Below are 20,754 nucleotides of genomic sequence, written 5' to 3'. Positions count from 1 at the left end.
ATAGGAATAGCATATTTTATTTGGCCAAGTGTGATTAGACATGCAAGAAATTTGTCTTCAATGCAGAAGCTATTGAGTTACTAAATATTGCATTAAATGGCTTTCTAGCCAGAAAGCTAGCAAATGTAACATTTCTAAAGGCTATCGCACAGAGGGGAGGGGAGCTGCCTGTCTCTCCCCTCCCTGCCATGGGAGATCTTTTTCTTCCAACCATTTTGAGAGAAAAATGCTGTTTGTAATGTAGAAAGGCACAATCCCTCCATCAGGCAGTGCTGTTAATGGGGTTGAGCAAAGAAGTCCCTCTGCGAAAGAATCCTTCTGTTCTCAAATGTTGACTTCAAAAGTCCATGGTGAGACCCAAGAGGGATTTTAATCCAGAGTGTGTGCTTCAGGGCACTTCAAACTTCTCACACTTCCAGGGCTCCATTTTTGCTTAGTTTTTTGCAGTGGATTTTCCATATACTGTATTTGAGAGCATCCAGGCTGCCTGTTCAGATGAACCTCACCCCACGTGGGTCAGAGTCCCTCTATAAGCAGCCCTGTCGCTCTCAGTTGCTGGTTGGCAAAGCCACCCCTGCCCCCTTTCAGAATGGTCCCTTATGCTAGCTTCCCAGGAAATCCAGTCTTTCTGAAGCAGAATAAAGGCTTTTCCCTGCTTCAGGAATAATCCTTTGGAAAGGGGGTGGGGCACTAAATCATGATTAAGGAAATGATAATTTAGCTCCCTTATGGATTGAAATGGATGAGTAGTGTTAATAACATGTTTGCATCTGGATGCACAATGATACCAAGGTTAGGAAGTCAAAGTGCAAACATTAACAACTGGAGACACAATGTTAAGGTATAATGCCAAGTGTAAGGATAAGATCTTCCTTTTTCTCATAATCAGAATGTCTTTGGCCAGTGAAAGGAAGCTTGAATCTTTAAAATCCAAGCTCCATTTCTCCAGCCCAGTGGAGGAATTCCCTTCTTTTTCGACAGGCAGTTCTTTCCCTATGTCTGTTTAATGACCTACACCAGTGATGGCAAACCTTTTAGAGACCGAGTGCCCAAAAACTGGCCCCACCCCTGCTCCACCCCCTGCCCCGCCCCCCCATCCCCCACCCCCCCTGCCCACAGGGCTACTCACCGCCTCCAGGGCCCACCTCAGATTGCCCAGGCAGCCCAGCAGTGCCATGGTGGCCACGCCCTCTGCCTGCGCCCCGCAGCATCAACTGTGCGGGATGGGGCGTGAGGGCAGAGTCTTGTCTACACTGCCTGGCTGCCATGTCCTTGGCTGCGCTGCTCTGTGTAGGCCACGCTCAGGGGCGACTCTCCTCCAGGGGGGCTGCTGGTGAGGAGGGGGTCATGGGGGGAGGCGAGTGCCGCCTCTGGCACACGTGCCATAGGTTCACCACCACTGACCTACACAGTTGCTTAGCAACCACATCTGGGAGAGCCAAGATAGTGAGCAAGGCAATCACATGGGTACTTCGTTTAACGACTGTCCTGATTTGCAACTGTAACAGACCGGCTCCATTATGGTTTTAAATTGAGGACTACTATAATTGATATGCTATACATTGTATCCATACTTGACAACAGAATAAATACGCAAAATATATCGGTATTTCTTTATGGTGCAAAATTAAAATACTGTATAGTTTGTAGGTACATGGGACAAATGTCCATTAGAAACAAACAGATTACATAGTTTCAAAGCCGCAGGTCTTTTTATGGAACAAGCAGTGAACTTTAAGAAGTTCTTGTGAAAAAAATTAATGGTCATATAAATTCTACGTTATATATTTGAATGCATAAAAGTTGAACTTTTTTTAAAATTCTAGTTCTGAAAGAAATGATAAAAGAAGTTACTTCCATGCCCAGTTTGATTGCACTTATTGCCACGAGTCTATCTGAGCAGTCCCTACATTCTTCCATCATTTCTACTCAAGGAATTCATATATTTCAGTGTTTCCAACATATTCAAGTTCCAACTCAGGTAAAAATCATAATGCAGCTTGATTCAGAAGTTATTTAAAACCATAGAATCTTATTCTGATTAATTTTGCTTGAAATTTAAAATATGATATATAAAATGCTTAGAGTTACATTTTTATCAACTTCCAAATTTAGTTCTTATAATGTTTAAAATTGATGCCGTTTTTCTTTGTTGTGGTTCAGTTTTTTGTAGCTGACATAGAGATAAAATTGAAGCTTTAAGGAGATTCCTGGCTAAAATTGCTGTTTTTTTTTCAGGGGCAAAGATATGAAATGCTTGAGTCCATAATAAAAAACAAATTTGATTTCAGTTTAGAGAGATTCTGTGATCTTGATCTCCATCAAATTGCAAAAGAAACAGAGGGATTTGTAGCTCGAGATTTTACAGTGTTAATTGATCGTGCTGTCCATTCATGTATTCTTAGGAGGGGAACTTGTAAAAGAGAAGGTATATATGTTGTGTGGTTTTATTCTAATATACTTTAAAACATTTAAAGGATTTTGTAATGCAAAGCCATTAAACGTAGAAAATAAAAAGTAAGAGGGTTTTTCTTTCTTTTATTCAATTGTGTCTGATTTTTGGAGACTGTCTGGACAAGTCCCTACATTTTTCTTGGCAAGTTTAAGAATTAAAATAACGTAAGATTGCATTCATATGCTTATTGAAGGCATAAATACAAAGATATTGGATCGTTTCACAAATGGAACGTTATAATATCCTTTGCCTGAACTGCTGGAGCAGTCACTCTTTACAATTATAGTCATTTACATCTTGCAGATAAATTGTAGGGTAAGGAAGGGGTTCTTAAATTTTGTAGAGCGTTAACCATCCAACATAATAAATAAAATTGTCTGAACCCCGATAAAGGAAACTGTTGGCTTTGCTCTGACATGGCTTCAAATGCAAGAGCTATTAAAAAAAATCCCAGCATTGGTATCCCATTCATAGCCCTATCCAGTGCCAACAGCTCAGTCAAGGCTGTCCATGTTCAGATGGAATTGTGACTCTACCCAAATTTGCTTGCAATCGTTTAGGTGATCACAATTTCAAAACCTCTAGGATAAGCCATTAAACTGGTTAAAAACTTCATGGTATGAGATATTCAGAAATACTTTGTATGTGGCTTAATATTCCAATGTAATACATGTTCTTCTCTGTTTTAATAGATTTGGTTCTATCAACTTTAGATTTCCAAAAAGCTATACAAGGTTTCACCCCAATATCTTTGAGAAACATTAACCTCCATAAACCTCAGAATTTGGGCTGGGATAAAATTGGTGGTCTTAAAGAAATACAGCAAATACTTAGAGATACCATCCAGTTACCTGCAAAGGTATTTTTGTGTCTGTGTTTTTGTAATCCAAGACAATTTCTTTATCATTCTATTTTGTCTGTGAAGAATGACAAAGATTTCTGAAATGTCTAGCTTAAGAAACATCTGTTTCATAACCTAAAAAGGGCATGGGTATGTATAAGTTGCATAAATAACTGGTAATTATTGGGCTAGTTTATAATATACATTAAATCACACTGAAGTAAATGCAAAAACATTTATCATCAATGGAAAGCAAAAAACATTTTTGTTATATTTGAAAGAAATATAATTAATAATAACAACAATAACAACAACAGTAAAGTTGGAAGGGACCTTGGAGGTCATCTAGTCCAACCCCCTGCTCAGGCAGGAAACCCTATACCATTTCGGACAAATGGCTGTCCAGTCTCTTCTTTAAAACCTCCAGTGTTGGAGCATTCACCGCTTCTGGAGGCAGGTTGTTGCACTGGTTAATTGTTCTAACTGTTAGGAAGTTTCTCCTTAGTTCTAGGTTACTTCTCTCTTTGGTCAGTTTCCACCCGTTGCTTCTTGTCCTGCTTTCAGGCACCTTGGAAAATAGCTTGACTCCCTCTTCTTTGTGGCAGCCCCTAAGATATTGGAACACTGCTATCATGTCCCCCCTTGTCCTTCTCTTCATTAAACTAGACCTACCCAATTCCACCAACCTTTCCTTATATGCTTTAACCTCCAGTCCCCTAATTAAATAAGAGTTCTAGTTGTTTAAAAGAAGCTTCATTTTTTTCCAGAATTGTTATTTGTGGAGATTGTTATGCAAATTCTATTGATAATTAGGAAATATTCTAACAACACACAGAAACACAACAAGAGTCAAATAAGTGTTAAGCAGAGTTTTTGTACTTTTAAAAGCAGATAATATTTCTGATATGTTCTATTTTCAGTATCCAGAATTATTTTCCAATCTGCCCATACGGCAAAGAACAGGAATCTTATTATATGGAGCTCCAGGAACAGGAAAAACTTTATTAGCAGGTGTTGTTGCCCAAGAAAGTGGAATGAATTTCATCAGCATCAAGGTAATAAACTGAAGTTTTATGTAATTCCTGAAAGTACTAAGGTGTAATTGATTGGTTTCCAAGTAAAATGCATAGTGTTTGCCAAGTAACTAAGCCCTTTTTAAAATCTGTAGGATGCAATTTTGAATTTGTTTTGCAACCATCTGTGTATACAATTAAGGTACATTAATACATTGATTATAGAAAGGTCTTTGATTGCAATCACGTCAAGCTAGAAATATAGAAAATTGGTGGCAGAAAAAGACACAGTGGTCCATTTTATCAGCCCTTTGAGGATTTTTTGTTCGTTTTGTTTTCTTTTTAATTTATTATTTTTAATTATTAATTATTATTATTTTTATTATAGTCTGTCCACAATCAGCCGTATGTTCAGAGTGGATTTGGCATTTTTGTCTGTCCATCAAATCCTTCCCAAGTACCTGGGATAGGCAAATGTGTGGATGTTGTCACAGGATGTATTTATTTTATTTCATTGTATTGTATTTTATTATTTTACTTTAAATTTGGAATTAAAATGTGGAATGTGCTGAGAAAAATGGGCATCTCAGAACATGTATTCTCCTTGTGAAGGACTTATGTTCAGGTTGGGAAGCCCCACTACAGATAGACCACAGTGAAACAGACTGGCTCCAGGTTGGCAAAGGAGTGCAACAAAGCTGTACACATTCTCCTTATTTATTCAACCTATGTGTTAAATATACATTAAGCGAAGGTCGATTGGAAGAAAATAGCTATGGTTTTAAAACTAGCTTTCTGGAAATGGCTCTAATGCCGGGAAAGGAAAGTGAAGAAGAAGATGACCAGCAGCAAATTGGATGGACTCAATTACGTGCCAATGGGTGCATCATTTAAATATCTGAAGAAACAGATTATGGACAGATTATCATGTACATTATCTATCCATGTTGTTGCTAAGAGTTGACAGTGATGTGATGTCCCATAATCATCAGTCAATCAATAAGGAGATTGTACAGGCAATTTTTCTATAATCATGCTAGCAAAACTCAGCAGAATATTGAGAGTAACATCTATTTTAATGTAGATTTATTGCCTAATTGTATAAAATATTTCTATATAATTTATCTTTTATGTATTGGTTTTTCTCAGTAATTTTAACCTATCCCAGTAGTTCAGAATTTAAAAGTATTGCATTATTGTTATATTTATGACTCAAAAGAATCCTTATTCTTATCTGTTCCTCTTTTGTCATCTTTGAGAAGTATGAATCCTTGATAGTTTGAACATTATAGTAGAAAAGTGTGTTAGAAATATTTTAAATATATTTAAAATCACTTACTAGTGCAATTGCTTTTGATTTGTACTATAATAACTTAGGTTTTTGGAACAATTACCATTTTGGTTTTTGCAGGGGCCAGAACTGCTCAGCAAATACATTGGAGCAAGTGAACAGGCAGTTCGTGATATATTTAACAGGTTGGATCCAGAATCATGGTGTTGTTTCCCGATTTTTTTATGATTATTTGCTAGAGGGTGAAGTGAGAAAGATAGGGCAAGAGGGCTATGAAAGAGATGAAACACAGCTACCCCTTGACGTACAGCCATTCGTTTAATTATACTCTAAGTCAGTGGTGGCGAACCAATGGCACACATGCCAGAGGCGGCACTCGGAGCCCTCTCTGTGGGCACACATGCTGTTGCCCCAGCCTTGCCTCCCCCCATGACCCCCTCACCAGCAGCCCCCCTGGAGGAGAGTCGCTAAGGACATGGCAGCCAGGCAGCGTAGACAAGACTCTGCCCTCATGCCCCATCCCGCACAGTTGATGCTGCGGGGCATGGGCAGAGGGCGTGGCTGCCATGGTGCTGCTGGGCTGCCATGGTGCTGCTGGGCGATCTGCAGTGGGCCCTGGAGGCAGTGAGTGGCCCTGCGGGCAGGTGGGGTGGGGGACGGGATGGGAGTGGGGCGGAGCAGGGCAGGGGGCCAGTTTTTGGGCACTCGGTCTCTAAAAGGTTCGCCATCATTGCTCTAAGTTATGTCACTGAAAAAAATGACTTATGACTATTTGTCACACTTACAACCATGGTCAAAATTCAAATGTTTGGCAATTGGCATATTTTTATAATAATTGCAGTGTCCCAGGGTCATGTGATCACCTTTTACGACCTGACAAGCAACGTCAAGGGGAAACCAGATTCACTTTACAACCATGTTATTAACTTCACATCTGAAGTGACTCACTTAACACTTTCAACTTAAGAAATATCGTAAAATGGGGCAAAACTCACTTAACAATTGTCTCGCTCAGTTGCGGTCATAAGTTGAAGACTACCTGTATCAGGATTTGCTAATTTCACATTTTCACTTTTAGCCAATTATATTTTGTTTCTCCAGTCTGAAGTGTATTTATATTGCAGAGCTGAAGCAGCCAAGCCATGCATACTTTTCTTTGATGAATTTGATTCTCTTGCTCCTCGAAGAGGTCACGATAACACTGGTGTAACTGACCGAGTTGTTAATCAACTGCTGACTCAGTTAGATGGTGTAGAAGGTTTGAAAGGTATGTATGTATTGTCCCAGACCAATCATAAAAGCAAATTAAATATAGTAAATACAACAATAACATTACATTGTTAAAAACCCTGAAACATAATTTGAAGGTGCAGTAGGTAGTTTCTAGAAGCCATGGTATTGATAAAAAAAAATTTGCAACCTTCTGAGAATTTAATTGCAAAAAGGAAGAGCATAAATCTCATAATCATAAGAGTAGTTCAAATTATTAACAACTGGGGTTGTTAGTTTTCAGCCCTATTTTTGCATATAATAGGCATTTGAATAACATAACTGCAGCTTTCATGCATAAGTTTAGTATATCTGCTAGGTAACATTTTCAGTGTGGTTTTGAGTGAAGAATCTTGTTCGTTTATATACGTAGGTCCTGGCTGGTTGGTTGGTCTTGTGAATGGTTGACTGATTGAGTCAGAAGCCTAATTGAATCACAAGACTGGTTGAATCACAAGACTCATTCTGGTCTTGTGATTTCTGACTGGTTGCTGTGAGGCTTAAAATTCAGCTGGTGAGGGGGCAGTCAGTTCTGTCATTGATTAGTGGTTTGGGTAGTCCCCTTCCTTATTAGTTCGTATGCTGGTTCTAGTCAATGTATTTGTTAATGGACCCATTGGTAGAATGCTAGGCTTCGATAAACTTGTATGCCTGATAGGTTTTGGCGTGGCCAATGACTTCAGCTTTGTTCCAGTCAAACCGGTGCTGTTTGTTGTTGATATGATTGGCAATCAGGGACTTTGGATCATGTCGTTTGACAGCCCCTGGTGTTCCTGGATTCTGGTTTGTAACTGTTGTCCTGTCTGCCCAACATAGCACTGGTTACAATTATTGCAACCGATTCTGTATATTATGTCAGTGCCATCTTCCTTCCATGTTCTGTCTTTGATCTTTGTAAGTTCCTGTCTGAGTATGAGTGTGGGTTTGTGGGCTATTGTTATTCCAAGAGATTCCTGAGAGATTAATTTTTTTAACCTGAAAAGGTGAAATCAGGCCTGTCAGGTAGAGATTCATCAAGCCTGGACATGGGGTTTGCTGCAATGAGATATACTGTAGATAGAAATGCAGTAAATAGATCGTTTAATAACTTTAAATAAAAAAAGTATCCAGTCCCTTGTAGTTGTGCCAAGGTTTTGCAATTCCAAGCGCTCTCTTGAATTTAAGAAAAGCATAAAATGGCATAGTACTGTATTCCTCAGCCTTATTCTAAAGTCACTGGCAATTATTACTACTAAATTTGGGAATTGGGAGATGAAACTTAATACATAGATTCAAAGCAATCCCAACCACTATTTGGATGATGTGATTGTAGGGTGGGAAATAAACCTTTATCAGAATCTGATTAGTTTGATCAACTTTCAGAGGAATAGCCATAACTAATTGGTCATACAAAATAGGTAGAGTATGAAAGTATAGCATATCAGAAATTAGATATACCAGTTAAAATATATAATTAAGTAGATAAAGTATAATTAAAATAAAATTAAAATGTAATTATTATATTTTCATGTCTGATACTTTCTCAAAGTTGGCAGATTTTTACTAAAAATATTCTTCATTTGATTTTAGGAGTTTATATATTAGCAGCCACTAGTCGTCCTGATTTGATTGATCCTGCTCTTTTGAGACCTGGCCGATTGGATAAGTGTCTATACTGTCCACCTCCTGATCAGGTAAAGAAATAAAATACTATGCCAGATGTTACATTAAGGAAAGCTGTAAAATAAAAAGGCAGAATGAAATATATTTCCTAACAATCACTAGTATTGCATGAAATCAGTGATAGTATGCTCTTCTCTTAACCCAGGGGTCTTCAAACTTGGCCCTTTTATGACTTGTGGACTTCAACTCCCAGAATTCCTCAGCCAGCGTGCTGGGCCAAGTTTGAAGACCCCTGTCTTAACCTATTGTATGCATAAAATCAGATCAGTTATTACATAATTATGACCTCCAAGTCTGCTGATTGTATTACCATCTCAGATGTCAAGCAGGCAGCCAGGTCATTATAACCCAGTGGCTCAGGTTTGTAGACACTCATAGTTTTAAATAGTGTTCAGAAATTAAGCCTTAGTATTAAATATTTTAACTGAAAAATTTCCATGTTCTCCAAAATCATATGAATTCATTTAAATTATTCCTAAAATGTGTCACTGACACAACACCGTACTCTTAACATTTGGTAAACTAATTGAAACATTTTGATTTCCAGATTTATTCCAGATCTTTTCAGTTGGGTTAGGCCAGGGGTAGGCAACCTTGGCTCTTTTATGACTCGTGGACTTCAACTCCCAGAATTCCACAGCCAGCAAAGCTGGCTGAGGAATTCTGGGAGTTGAAGTCCACGAGTCATAAAAGAGCCAAAGTTGCCTACCCCTGGGTTAGGCTCTGGATAGGCCATGCTGTGTTCTGTTATCCAAAAGTGTGTTTTTAAAATTCAGTACTGTATAAATATTCTTACATATCTTACATGCATCACAGGACTATATTGACATAAATGGAGAAGCTGCAGTAGCATATCTGTTTGTGAGTAAAGACACAATATTTAATTTCACTTACTAAACGTTTTGTTTCTGTAAGTAATATTGGGGACGTAATGATAAGAAAGAATGTTATACAGGTGAAACTCGAAAAATTAGAATATCGTGCAAAAGTTCATTTATTTCAGTAATGCAACTTAAAGGGTGAACCTAATATATGAGATAGACTCATTACATGCAAAGCAAAATAATTCAAGCCGTGATTTGTCATAATTGTGATGATTATGGCTTACAGCTCATGAAAACCCCAAATCCACAATCTCAGAAAATTAGAATATTACATGCAATCAATAAAACAAGGATTATACATAGAACAATATCAGACCTCTGAAAAGTATAAGCATGCATATGTACTCAGTACTTGGTTTGGGCCCCTTTTGCAGCAATTATTGCCTCAATGCGGCATGGCATGGAAGCTATCAGCCTATGGCACTGCTGAGGTGTTATGGAAGACCAGGATGCTTCAATAGCGGCCTTCAGCTCTTCTGCATTGTTCGGTCTCATGTCTCTCATCTTTCTCTTGGCAATGCCTCATAGATTCTCTATGGGGTTCAGGTCAGGCGAGTTTGCTGGCCAATCGAGCATAGTAATCCCACGGTCATTGAACCAGGTTTTGGTGCTTTTGGCAGTGTGTGCCTCTCCATTCTTCCTCCAGACTCTGGGTCCTTGGTTCCCAAATGAGATGCAAAAGTTGCTCTCATCAGAAAAGAGGACTTTGGACCACTGAGCAACAGACCAGTTCTGATTTTCTTTAGCCCAGGTAAGACGCTTCTGACGTTGTTTGTTGTTTAGGAACGGCTTGACAAGAGGAATACGACATTTGAAGTCCATGTCCAGGATCTGTCTGTGTGTGGTGGCTCTTGATGCACTGACTCCAGCCTCAGTCCACTCCCTCCAACACTTTTGAATGGCCTTTTCCTGACAATCCTCTCCAGGCTGTGGTCATCCCTGCTGCTTGTGCACCTTTTTCTTCCACACTTTTCCCTTCCACATTTGAAAGATAATTACACGAAACTATGTCGTGAAACCCTTGTAGGTTGAAGAAAACGTTAATGGAAAACTCCGAAAGGGAGGAATACCTCCCACAGTTACTACCAAAAGACGTGTTGACAGTCCAGTCGTCAGAAAGGGATGATTGTGATTCCTACTGAACCAGACTGAGAGACCATTTAAAGGCTCAGGAACCCTTTGCTGGTGTTATGGCTTAATTAGCTGATTAGAGTGGGACACTTTGAACCTAGAATATTGAACCTTTTCACAGTATTCTAATTTTCTGAGATTGTGGATTTGGGGTTTTCATGAACTGTAAGCCATAATCATCTCACTTATGACACATCACGGCTTGAACTATCTTGCTTTGCATGTAATGAGTATCTCATATATTAGGTTCACCTTTTAAGTTGCATTACTGAAATAAATGAACTTTTGCACGATATTCTAATTTTTCGAGTTTCACCTGTATTTTGTCAGAATTTTAAGTTAAAGATTAATCATTCTTATTTAGATCTAGGTAAGCTTTCAGTTGAGAAAAAAAATAATGGAAATATTTTTACTCTACAGAATAAGTCATTTATTTCCTGCATCTTTCTGTATGCTACCTTCATTTCAACAAAGTCCCTTTTCCTAGTTCAGGGGTAGGCAACCTTGGCTCTTTTATGACTGCTGGCTCAGGAATTCTGGGAGTTGAAGTCCACGAATCATAAAAGAGCCAAGGTTGCCTACCCCTGTCCTAGTTGACAAGTGTTTCTAAGGATAAAAATCCTTTCTTTTAATAACAAAGTTTCTTCTAATTTTCTAAAGGCTTCCCGATATGAGATTTTAAAAGCTCTGAGTCATTCTCTTCCTTTGGCGCATGATGTGGATTTTCAGTATTTGGCAGCAAAAACTGAGCATTTCACTGGGGCAGATTTAAAAGCTTTATTATACAATGCCCAATTAGAAGCAGTGCATGCTAACTTGAACTCAGCTTTGCCCCATGTAAGTATATTGAAATATAAAACATTTCTTTAGCCTTTGGTTTATAATTTCTAAAATGAGGCAATGGTTGGGAAAATCTCAGATATCTAGGAGCCAGAACATTTAAAGTGTGTTACTTAAGAACACATTTCGCATTCTTAATATTTCCAAAATATTATTTTGATTTCCCTGCACTGTAAAATAGTTAGGAAGTCAAGGTGGGTATCGTAAACATTGGCTTTGAAACACAACTTTCATACAAATTTCTATGAAAATTCCAATGATTTAAAAGCCTCGCTCATACCTATTTTTGTACTGAACATTGTTCCACCGCTTAAAGCACTGAAAATATGCTGGCAGTAGAGTTGAAGAATTTATTGCACAGCAGCAAAACATAAAACATTTCAGTGACAATGCAATGCGATTATATTCTCTGATTGAGATATATTTTCCCTCCTTTCTGGGACTGACCACATACAGTAGTGTCTACAAGGAGATCAAAACAGGAAAAATGGCAGATGGAGGTTTGGGGTTTGGATGCCATATGGTATATACTGTTGATTATATCTTGTATGGTGAATATAATGCTTTTTTTACTGACGTGTGTTTCTGTTTTAGCTTTATTTAATAATGGGATTTCTTGATTTTAATATTTTCTTTCTTAGTCACTTCAAGTAAATATACAAATATACATCTTACCAGCTTACTTATTGAACATTTCTTTTCTTGTTGCTTTGAAATGTTTTGCTGCTTATCCAAGTAGCTTCTTCAGTCTGAGCAAGTGGCTCAGACTGAAGAAATACTTGGATAAGCAAAGAAACCAACAAGAAAAAAAGTTCAGTTGCCATGAATCAACTTTCAGACTATTGATAGCTATTTACAATTGTTATGCTGAATGATAATTCAAATCTGTCATAGAATTGCTTTCTAACATATAAAAATTAGTATGTAAAGTTCATTAATATACTTATTTTATTCCAAACTGTTTATAGCTCTAGACATTTATCCAATGTCAAACTGTTTGTGTACATGATCTCCATATAGTTTGGTCAGTCCTTAGTCCAGGGGTAGTCAACCTTGGCTCTTTTATGACTCGTGGACTTCAATTCCCAGAATTCCTGAGCCAACTAAGCTGGCTCAGGAATTCTGGGAATTGAACTCCACGAGTCATAAAAGAGCCAAGGTTGACTACCCCTGCTTTAGTTCAACAACTTAATATTCTTTTTTTAAGAGGAGGTTCAACATACCGTATATACTCGAGTATAGGTCGACCCGAATATAAGCCGAGGGACCGATTTTCCCACAAAGAACTGGGAAAAATTGGTGACCCGCTTATAAGCCGAGGGGGCATTTTGGCTGTTCCTCCCTGGCCGTCTCGGCCTCCCTAGCCCTGTCGGTGAGCGCCTGTCAGGGCGAAGCGTCGCCAGGTCTCCCCCCTTCGCGCGAGGCGTCTGGCGTTCCCCCTCGCGCTTGGCTGCGGCGGCCCGGGTTATTCCATCCTGGCCTCGACACGCAGCGCCGCAGGGAACGGAAGGTAAGGGGGGAGGGCCGTACCTGGAGCATCACAGGCTGGGGCGACGCCGGGAACNGCGCCGGGCAAGCAGGCGGAGCGCAGCGGCAGGGGAGGGGGAGCGAGCGGCGAGCCGCCGTGGCTTGCCTGGCGGCGGCGGCGACAGCAGCTTCAAGACATTGACTCGAGTATAAGCCGAGGGGGGCATTTTTCAGCCCCAAAAATGGGCTGAAAAACTCGGCTTATACTCGAGTATATACGGTAATTAAAAATAACATAATTTGTTTGGGAAACATTATTTACTATTTGGCGCTAAAATTCTGAGCAGTATTATTTAGTACAGGATATAGAATAAAGAGCAGAATTGTTCACTATTAAATCTCTAAGTGTGTTTTTCTGCTAATTTATCAATCCTCACTGTTCTGCAATAAACAGACACCTAGTTTTATTCAGTATTTGAAAATTCACCAATTATCTTTACTCTGTTTGAATGTTATATATAAACTCATAAATGTTTACATTTTCATTTTTCTAAATTTATGGAAAATATTTTAATTCAAGGCAGGTGTTTTCTTACAATGCTTGCAAAGGTTTTTATATAAAATTAATAAGTGCTGAACATTTGAATTTTTTCTAATTAAAACATAGTTCATGCTAATTAAGAAGACCCATTGATATAGTCAGATATTTCTGTTTGATATACCTTTTATCTGATTTGATCATAAGATTTTGAAGGCAATTTGTAAGATTATTAAAATAGAATTAGCAATTGAAACTGAAACAGCAATAACACAAATCATACCAGCAAAGGGGAAAATGTAAGATGCTTAAGATCAAACATGGGCATTTGTATTTAATGTTATGGTATTCATGTGGTTTTTATGTTTTATTATTGATATTGATTTACTTTTTGATTGTGAGCTGCCCTATGTTTAGTACAATATAAGATGGGTAGCTATATAAATGGAATGAATGAATGAAAGAAAGAATGAATGAATAATTTTATCACCTAGTCCAGGGATCTTCAAATTTGGCCCTTTTATGACTTGTGGACTTCAACTCCCAGAATAGGGCCAAGTTTGAAGACCCCTGACCTAGTCCAAAGCCTAGAAGGGAAGGAGGAGACCATTGTTTCTTAGGGAGGAGATCATATGTTCTAGGAGATTCTGATTTTATTTATTTTCTCCTCAGGAGACAGGTTCCAGCTCAGATAGTGATCTTAGTCTATCTTCAATGGTTTTCTTAAACCAAAGTAGTGGTTCAGATGATTCTGCCAGAGATGGAGAAGGAGGCTTGGAACAGTCATTAACTTCCCTTGAGCTGTGTGACTTGCTTCCTGAGGATCCAAGGTCTAACATCTATCGCCTTTACTTTGGCAGTTCCTATGAATCTGAACTTGGCAATGGAACTGTTTCCGAAATGGTAACTTTTACACTTTGCTTAATTGCTTGTTTTCCCATTGATTTAAAAATCATACAATTGATTTGGAAGGGATATTTAATTTATCCAAATAAAATTCAGATTTCCTTTTTTGGAGTGGTAAAATAAATAAAAATAATTCCATGTGTATAAAATCAGCAGAAGTAAATTTGAGTTTGCTTTTCTGGATCAGTACTTGTTCAAATAATTTTGTATTCCACTCAACACTTTGCATTGTTGAGACCAAAAAGTTGCATATTTTAAAAATCAGTAGACCTTTTTGTATTTGCACTTTTCCTCCTCAGCTTCTATTTCATTTTAAAAAAGAAAGCTCCACATTGAATCTGTTTCCCTGAACTGTTGATTGAAAAATGCTGTAACATAGAACAGTAATTCAGATAAAGAACATATAGTATATCAAATAGTAATAATAGTAATAATAATAATAATAATAATAATAAAGTTGGAAGGGACCTTGGAGGTCATCGAGTCCAACCCCCTGCTCAGGCAGGAACCCCCAATTCCCGGGCCACGGTCTGCTGGGAACCGGGCCGCTGAAGCAGCAGACAAGCATGCAGCAGGCATGCACACAAAACCATCCCTCCCCCCCCCCACTGCCACGGTCTGTCCACAGAACCAGAAAGGTTAAGGGCGGCTGAAATACAATTAGGATTGGTCTTTTCCTAGATGTTTGTGCTATGCAATGAAAATAAAAAAACTATACAAAAACTGTGATAAAAATATGGATATCACTATGTATACGATACTAGTTATCCAAACTAGTAAGACAATGTGATATTATGATCCCCATTAATTATATTAGCACCTTTAAGTGCACAGATAGTACTAATACAAATAACTTTCATTATAGACTTTTAAGTAAATTTAAAATCTTGATCAACAACCTTTTCTAGCCATCACATAGTTCTATCCAACTCTTTTATATCTTTTCATAGAAGAAATAAATAAGTTGTTCTGTTTGACCAACTACAGTTGCTTTATGTTTTGGGCAAAGTGGTGAGAAATTAAGGAAGTGAGTTATTTCTTCTTGTCTTTCATTGTTTTTCCTATTCTTTTTGTCCTAATGCACTCTCTGATATTTCTGAATATGTTCAAATTATCCAGTCTCAGAATGCTCCTCTGTTTCCTATCCTGCAATTTGCAAACTCAGCTGATCCTACTCTTTTCCTTCATTACTTTTTCTGTAATAGGAGGTGACCTTTGGTATTGTAGTGCCAAACCACATCAAAACATTGCAAATCTCTTCTAGAAGACTCATCCTGGAATGAGACAACCCTAACCTCAGAATGGTCAGATTAGTACACTCTGGGAGAAGAACGGAGTTCTGTTTTGGAAAACAGAACATTTAGGCACTAGAACATTTAAGATTTACATTTTTTTGCTTAACTATTTCCTGCAAAGGAATATAAATATAATATATTTATATAAATATACATATAAATCACATATTCATATTTTAATTATTTTGCTTAAAAATGAGTAGTTGGATAAAACATTTCCAAAAGCTTGTCTTACTGAATATTCATTATGGTAAAACTTTTATTGAGATATTAATAACTTAAATGACAGGGCTAACTGTTTTTATGTATAACTTTCCCCTTCTCTCCATAGAGTTCTCAGTGTTTTTCAGGATCAAACTCCATAAACCATGAATTAACCAGCCTAACTCTGAAGGATTTAGTATCTTCTCAGCCTTCAACCTTAAGAACCACTTTACAGGAAGGTTTCCAAGAATTTAATCAAGAACAGATAGAACAACTCAGGGCAGAAATCAATGCCATCAAAGCTAACTACAAAAGCATGAACGGAGTAGGTGAAAAATTATAATTTTCTTCTCATAGAAATATTTTTAGATATGGTGTTACTAACTTTGAGTCTGTAATTACAGTAAAACCATGGCCTAAACTATGTTTTCACAGCTTCAGTTTATAAACATGTTATCTTAGTTCAGACATTAAAACAAGCATTTATGATTGAGCATTTGTTACTCATAAAGATTCAAATTAGTGTAATGTATTGATCCAATAAGAATTAGAAGGTCTAAGAATAGAAAAGGATGTTTCACAAAGTTGCAAAATTGGAATGTCTTTGAAGTGAGGGAAGAGGAATTGTTTGCCTTTTAATGTGGCTTTAATTTTTTCTTTCCTTCTGGATCAAATTATTTGTTCCTTTTGTTTTTCTTCTCTACTTTCCCTTTCTCTTCCCAGTACAACATCTTTCTACATATCCTATCTCAATACAGCTTTCTTCCTTTTCTTTGTCTCTGCTGAAATGAGGAAGAGGAATATGTGTGTATTTGTATGGCTGTATGACAATGAGGACAGAAAATTAATATTTGTAATTAATTGACATCACCTAGCTGACACTGACAGCTATCCAAGATCATATCTGGTTAATAACTGAAACGGATACTGGGAACTTCACAAATATTCCATGTTATTTCATTGTTTCCAAGGAAATAACATGGACTGTTTATGAAGTCACAAAGAATCAGGGTTTACTCAAAGAATTTCTTTTTAATTTTAATTATTTTTTTTGTATTCACCCTTCTTTTGGGGAAGGGAGTTAAGAGTAGCTCTTGGCAGGCATATATACATATACATGTGCAAATGTATCACAAGCATATATTTTCTCCATGATTGCTATTCAGCTAGATTGTCAACCCTAATTTGATAAGATGGACAAGCTGGCTATTGCACAGGAGTTATTTCATAACTGTGAGGTTTGTCAACAAATATCCTGTCACATCAGGCCATCATATAGAATTCTCAGAAATGTTCAGAGGGAGTATTGAGTAATCCCACCTCAGCTGCCCATTTCACCTGGTCTCACAACTTTACTTTAGCCCACGTTGTCCATCTGTCCTAGTTTTTAAATTGGTTCTCAGTGTAAGAGCAAAGATGACAAAAGTACACAGATATTCAAAGAACAACTATTCATTGACTATTTTTCAACATTTAACCCAAAATACCTTTCAACCTAAGACAAAGAATAAAATACACATTTCCCACTTCCTTTCAAAAATATCCAACCAGATTGCCTTGTTAAAGTAAGATTCAGCTACCAGTTGGAGTACCACTTACCTCTGAATATCTACCAGAAATAAATGCCTTACTCTATATCAGACATGTCAAATACAAGGCCAGGAGCCGGGTGCGGCCCGCGAAGTGGTTTCATGTGGCCCGCGAAGCCATCCTGGAAACAGTGAGGGAACGGCCCCCGCTGCCTTGGCCCTGGCCCAGGCCGGCTGGGAGCCAATGTACAATTTTGTGGTGGCCATCTATGCTGAAACACATTCAGTCTTAGCTCCACAAGACTGTCTGGAAACAGCGAGGAACCAGCCCCTGCCGTGTTGGCCCCGCCCCTGGGTGCATGCTGGGGAGGTGTCATCCTTTATAAGGAATGAAGAAATGGACCATGCCTTGGCGCTTGCCCCGGTCCCACCCCCTTCTTCCAGAGACCCTCAGATCTGTCCCAGGCCCCCACAGGCACCCTTGACGCGAACGATGTAGAGCTGGCCATGCCCACCCAGTAGGCCACACCCACTCCATCCATGCCCACCCAGTAGGTCGCACTCACCCTGGCCACACCCACCTGGCCCCCCGAGGGCAACCGCAATGCTGATGCGGCCCTCAATGAAATTGAGTTTGACACCTCTGCTCTATATAATGATGAGACTGGTTCTTTTACTATGTATTTTCAATTCCTAGCCAACCTCCCAAATATAATATTTCTAACATGCTCATCTCCACAGTTAAGCAGGAATGTTATTTTTTTCTGTAGCTCTATAAAATTCAAGTATAATTATCTATATTGCTCTAGCACTCACTGAAAATGGGAGTGACTGCATCACTGAAATGGTGCTGATAATGGAAAAATACATTTTTAAAAGTGGGGCATTTCTTAGATAATTGCTAAAAGAAAAAGGAAAGCATAGTTTGGCTGTAGGTGCCTTGACTGTAGTGCTACTGAATCACTACAAGATCATTTAGTGTCACTTTTATTATCATTATGGTAGCTCAGGATAAAATGTTTAGCAACTTGCTATCTCTAGTATAAACCTGAATTTGACTATAACATTTGGAAAATATACTCTGTCTTAAAACCATGTTTGGTAGAATCTTCAAGCTCAGTTGTCATTATCAGGCAAATAAAAAAATTAGTTTTTTTTAAATATATTTAAATTTTACATTTTTAATACGTTAAAATATTTTTCCTTAATTTATTTTCCAGGAGGAAGGCGCTACTTGCATGTCATCAGTAACCAAGAGAACTTTAAATATTACTCAGATTCATCTATTGGCTGCTCTTGAAAGTACAAAGCCATCCACTAGTCAAGAAGACTGGAATAAATTTGCTGAGCTGTAAGTATCTGAGGAACATATGAATTATTCTTTTTAATGTTGTCTGTAAAAATTCTGGAAAACTGATTAATTTACTCTATTTCAAAAAGATCAGAAACATATTTAAGGATCTTAAAATTCACAGAAAAATATGCATATATTCATACACATACGTGCAAGGACAGACACCAACTCTTGTATAGCTTTTCATCCTGTAAAATTGTTTTCATGGTTGCACAGATTATGATCACTGTTTATTATACAATATATATATAGATTCTGTGTTTTGTGCAAGGTTTGACTAGAATGTTTCAGAGAATCTAGGCAAGGGGACAATCTTCCTATCAATTTCTCTTGTATACACATTCAAAAGATGTTCCCATTGGATTCTCTTCCACTCTCAGAATAGCAGAACTATGAAGAACGTTTTCTTTCTTAACATTTGTCATTTGTACCTTCAATCATTTTTGGCTTTATTCTACAACTCGCATTCTTTCTTTTTGCCCTTGGGATTTGTGTGTGGTTTTTTTTTAAATTACATGTGGACTTTGTCTTTCATCTGTTTTGCTTAGGGCCTCAGAAGTGGAGTAGAAAGTGCTCTAGTGGCACTGAATTAATAATGAACAGACATTCCAGCTGTATTTTATACCTTATTGACTATTGTTCATTTGCAAAGCTTTGTTTGTTCCAATACCAAGAATACTTGTTTGGTTCATGGTTCTGATTCTGTAGCATTGTCAGTGGATCTAACTAAGTTGATATTATCTAGTTAAGTTTCAGCAAATTCCATCCTCAAGAATGTTCTCATAATTATTGGTGGAACATATAATAATTTCATTCCATTACTGTTAAAGTTTTGGATCTCAGTGATAGTAAAATGCAACAAATCCTTGGCCATTAATTTTAATGAGAATGGTGTTATTCACTTAGTTTTTAAGTATTTATATTAGATTGAATATACAAATAAAATATAGATAAGTAATCAAGATTTTAAATCTACTGTACCTCCAAAATTGAAATCCAGAATTTGAAAGTTAGATTAAAGATGCCCATGCACCCCTATCAATGCTATTACTATTAGGAAAAGGATCCTACAGATATGTGAGCTGTGAATATCCTGGTTCTGTGAAACTAGAAACTATAGAACTGAAAAGTCCATTAAAGCCATGAGGTCTAGTTCCCTGCTTAGTACAGGAATCCAGTTGAAGCATCCAGGTATATGACTATCTATTTCCCTATCTATGGTCCGACTAAATCCAGTGGATGTAAGTCTTTTACCAGTCCATGTTTTGGACTGTTGTTAAAAAGGTTTTTTTCTCCCAAGATTCAGTTTAAATCTACTTTCCTATAGCTTAAATATATTATTTCTGTATTCTTGGGGGGTTGTGGGGCAGAGAGCAGGACTTGGCTTTCTTCTGGTGACAGCCTTTCAAGTATTTGGCTAGTAGTGTTATATCCCCAAGAACTGGACCAAACTGGATATCAACTATCCTGTAGCTCTGCACTTGATTTCTGTTTTCTGCAGTTTGCATTGTCTCTGTTAAATCTTCTGATATCTGCTATCTTCATTTTACTAAATAGCCATAAATAAATCTTAACATTTTATCATCATTGCTCTAGCCCAGTGATGGCAAACCTTTTAGAGACCGAGTGCCCCAAAAATGGGCCCGCCCCCACTCCACCCCTGCCCCGCCCCCACCCCAACTGCCTGCAGGACCACTAATCGCCTGCAGGGTCCGCCGCAGATCGCCCAGGCAGCCCAGCAGCGCCTTGGCGGCTATGCCCTCTGACCGTGCCCTGCAGCATCAACTGTGCGCAATGGGGCTGAGGGCAGAGTCTTTTCTACGCTGCCTGGCTGCCATGTCCTTGGCTGCGCTGCTCTGTGTAGGCCATGCTCGGTGCGACTCTCCTCCAGGGGGGCTGCTCACTGTCCAGAGTCATCTTAATAATTCTTTACATGCATAAAAAAAATCAGAGCATACTATTCAGCTGTAACTCTCATTCTTCATATTGTTACTGAGCAATTGTGCCTTATTAATCAGCAAGTTCCGTTGCTTAGTGCCTATATAATAGTGACTCTGAGTGCTGGAATATTCTGA

At 38.1% G+C, this 20,754-nt stretch overlaps 1 protein-coding gene across 1 annotated transcript in view; it reads left to right on the top strand.

Moving 5' to 3' along the window:
• PEX1 (peroxisomal biogenesis factor 1) overlaps positions 1-20,754 on the top strand; it is a 61,744-nt gene that overhangs the window by 16,634 nt on the left and 24,356 nt on the right. Inside the window, exons 13-23 of the mRNA XM_015810634.2 lie at positions 1,827-1,981; positions 2,239-2,428; positions 3,148-3,314; positions 4,217-4,351; positions 5,721-5,785; positions 6,725-6,867; positions 8,439-8,542; positions 11,207-11,383; positions 14,064-14,294; positions 15,924-16,121; positions 18,546-18,676. Of these exons, the coding sequence (XP_015666120.1) occupies positions 1,827-1,981; positions 2,239-2,428; positions 3,148-3,314; positions 4,217-4,351; positions 5,721-5,785; positions 6,725-6,867; positions 8,439-8,542; positions 11,207-11,383; positions 14,064-14,294; positions 15,924-16,121; positions 18,546-18,676 (1,696 nt within the window). The remainder of the gene's footprint in view (positions 1-1,826; positions 1,982-2,238; positions 2,429-3,147; positions 3,315-4,216; positions 4,352-5,720; positions 5,786-6,724; positions 6,868-8,438; positions 8,543-11,206; positions 11,384-14,063; positions 14,295-15,923; positions 16,122-18,545; positions 18,677-20,754) is intronic.

This window comes from Protobothrops mucrosquamatus, unplaced genomic scaffold (genome assembly GCF_001527695.2).
Source record: "Protobothrops mucrosquamatus isolate PMUCROS unplaced genomic scaffold, P.Mucros_1.0 scaffold13, whole genome shotgun sequence".
NCBI classification, from domain to species: Eukaryota; Metazoa; Chordata; class Lepidosauria; order Squamata; family Viperidae; genus Protobothrops; species Protobothrops mucrosquamatus.
The sequence above is the reverse complement of the archived record's forward strand: the minus strand, read 5'-3'. Positions and strand labels throughout refer to the sequence as shown.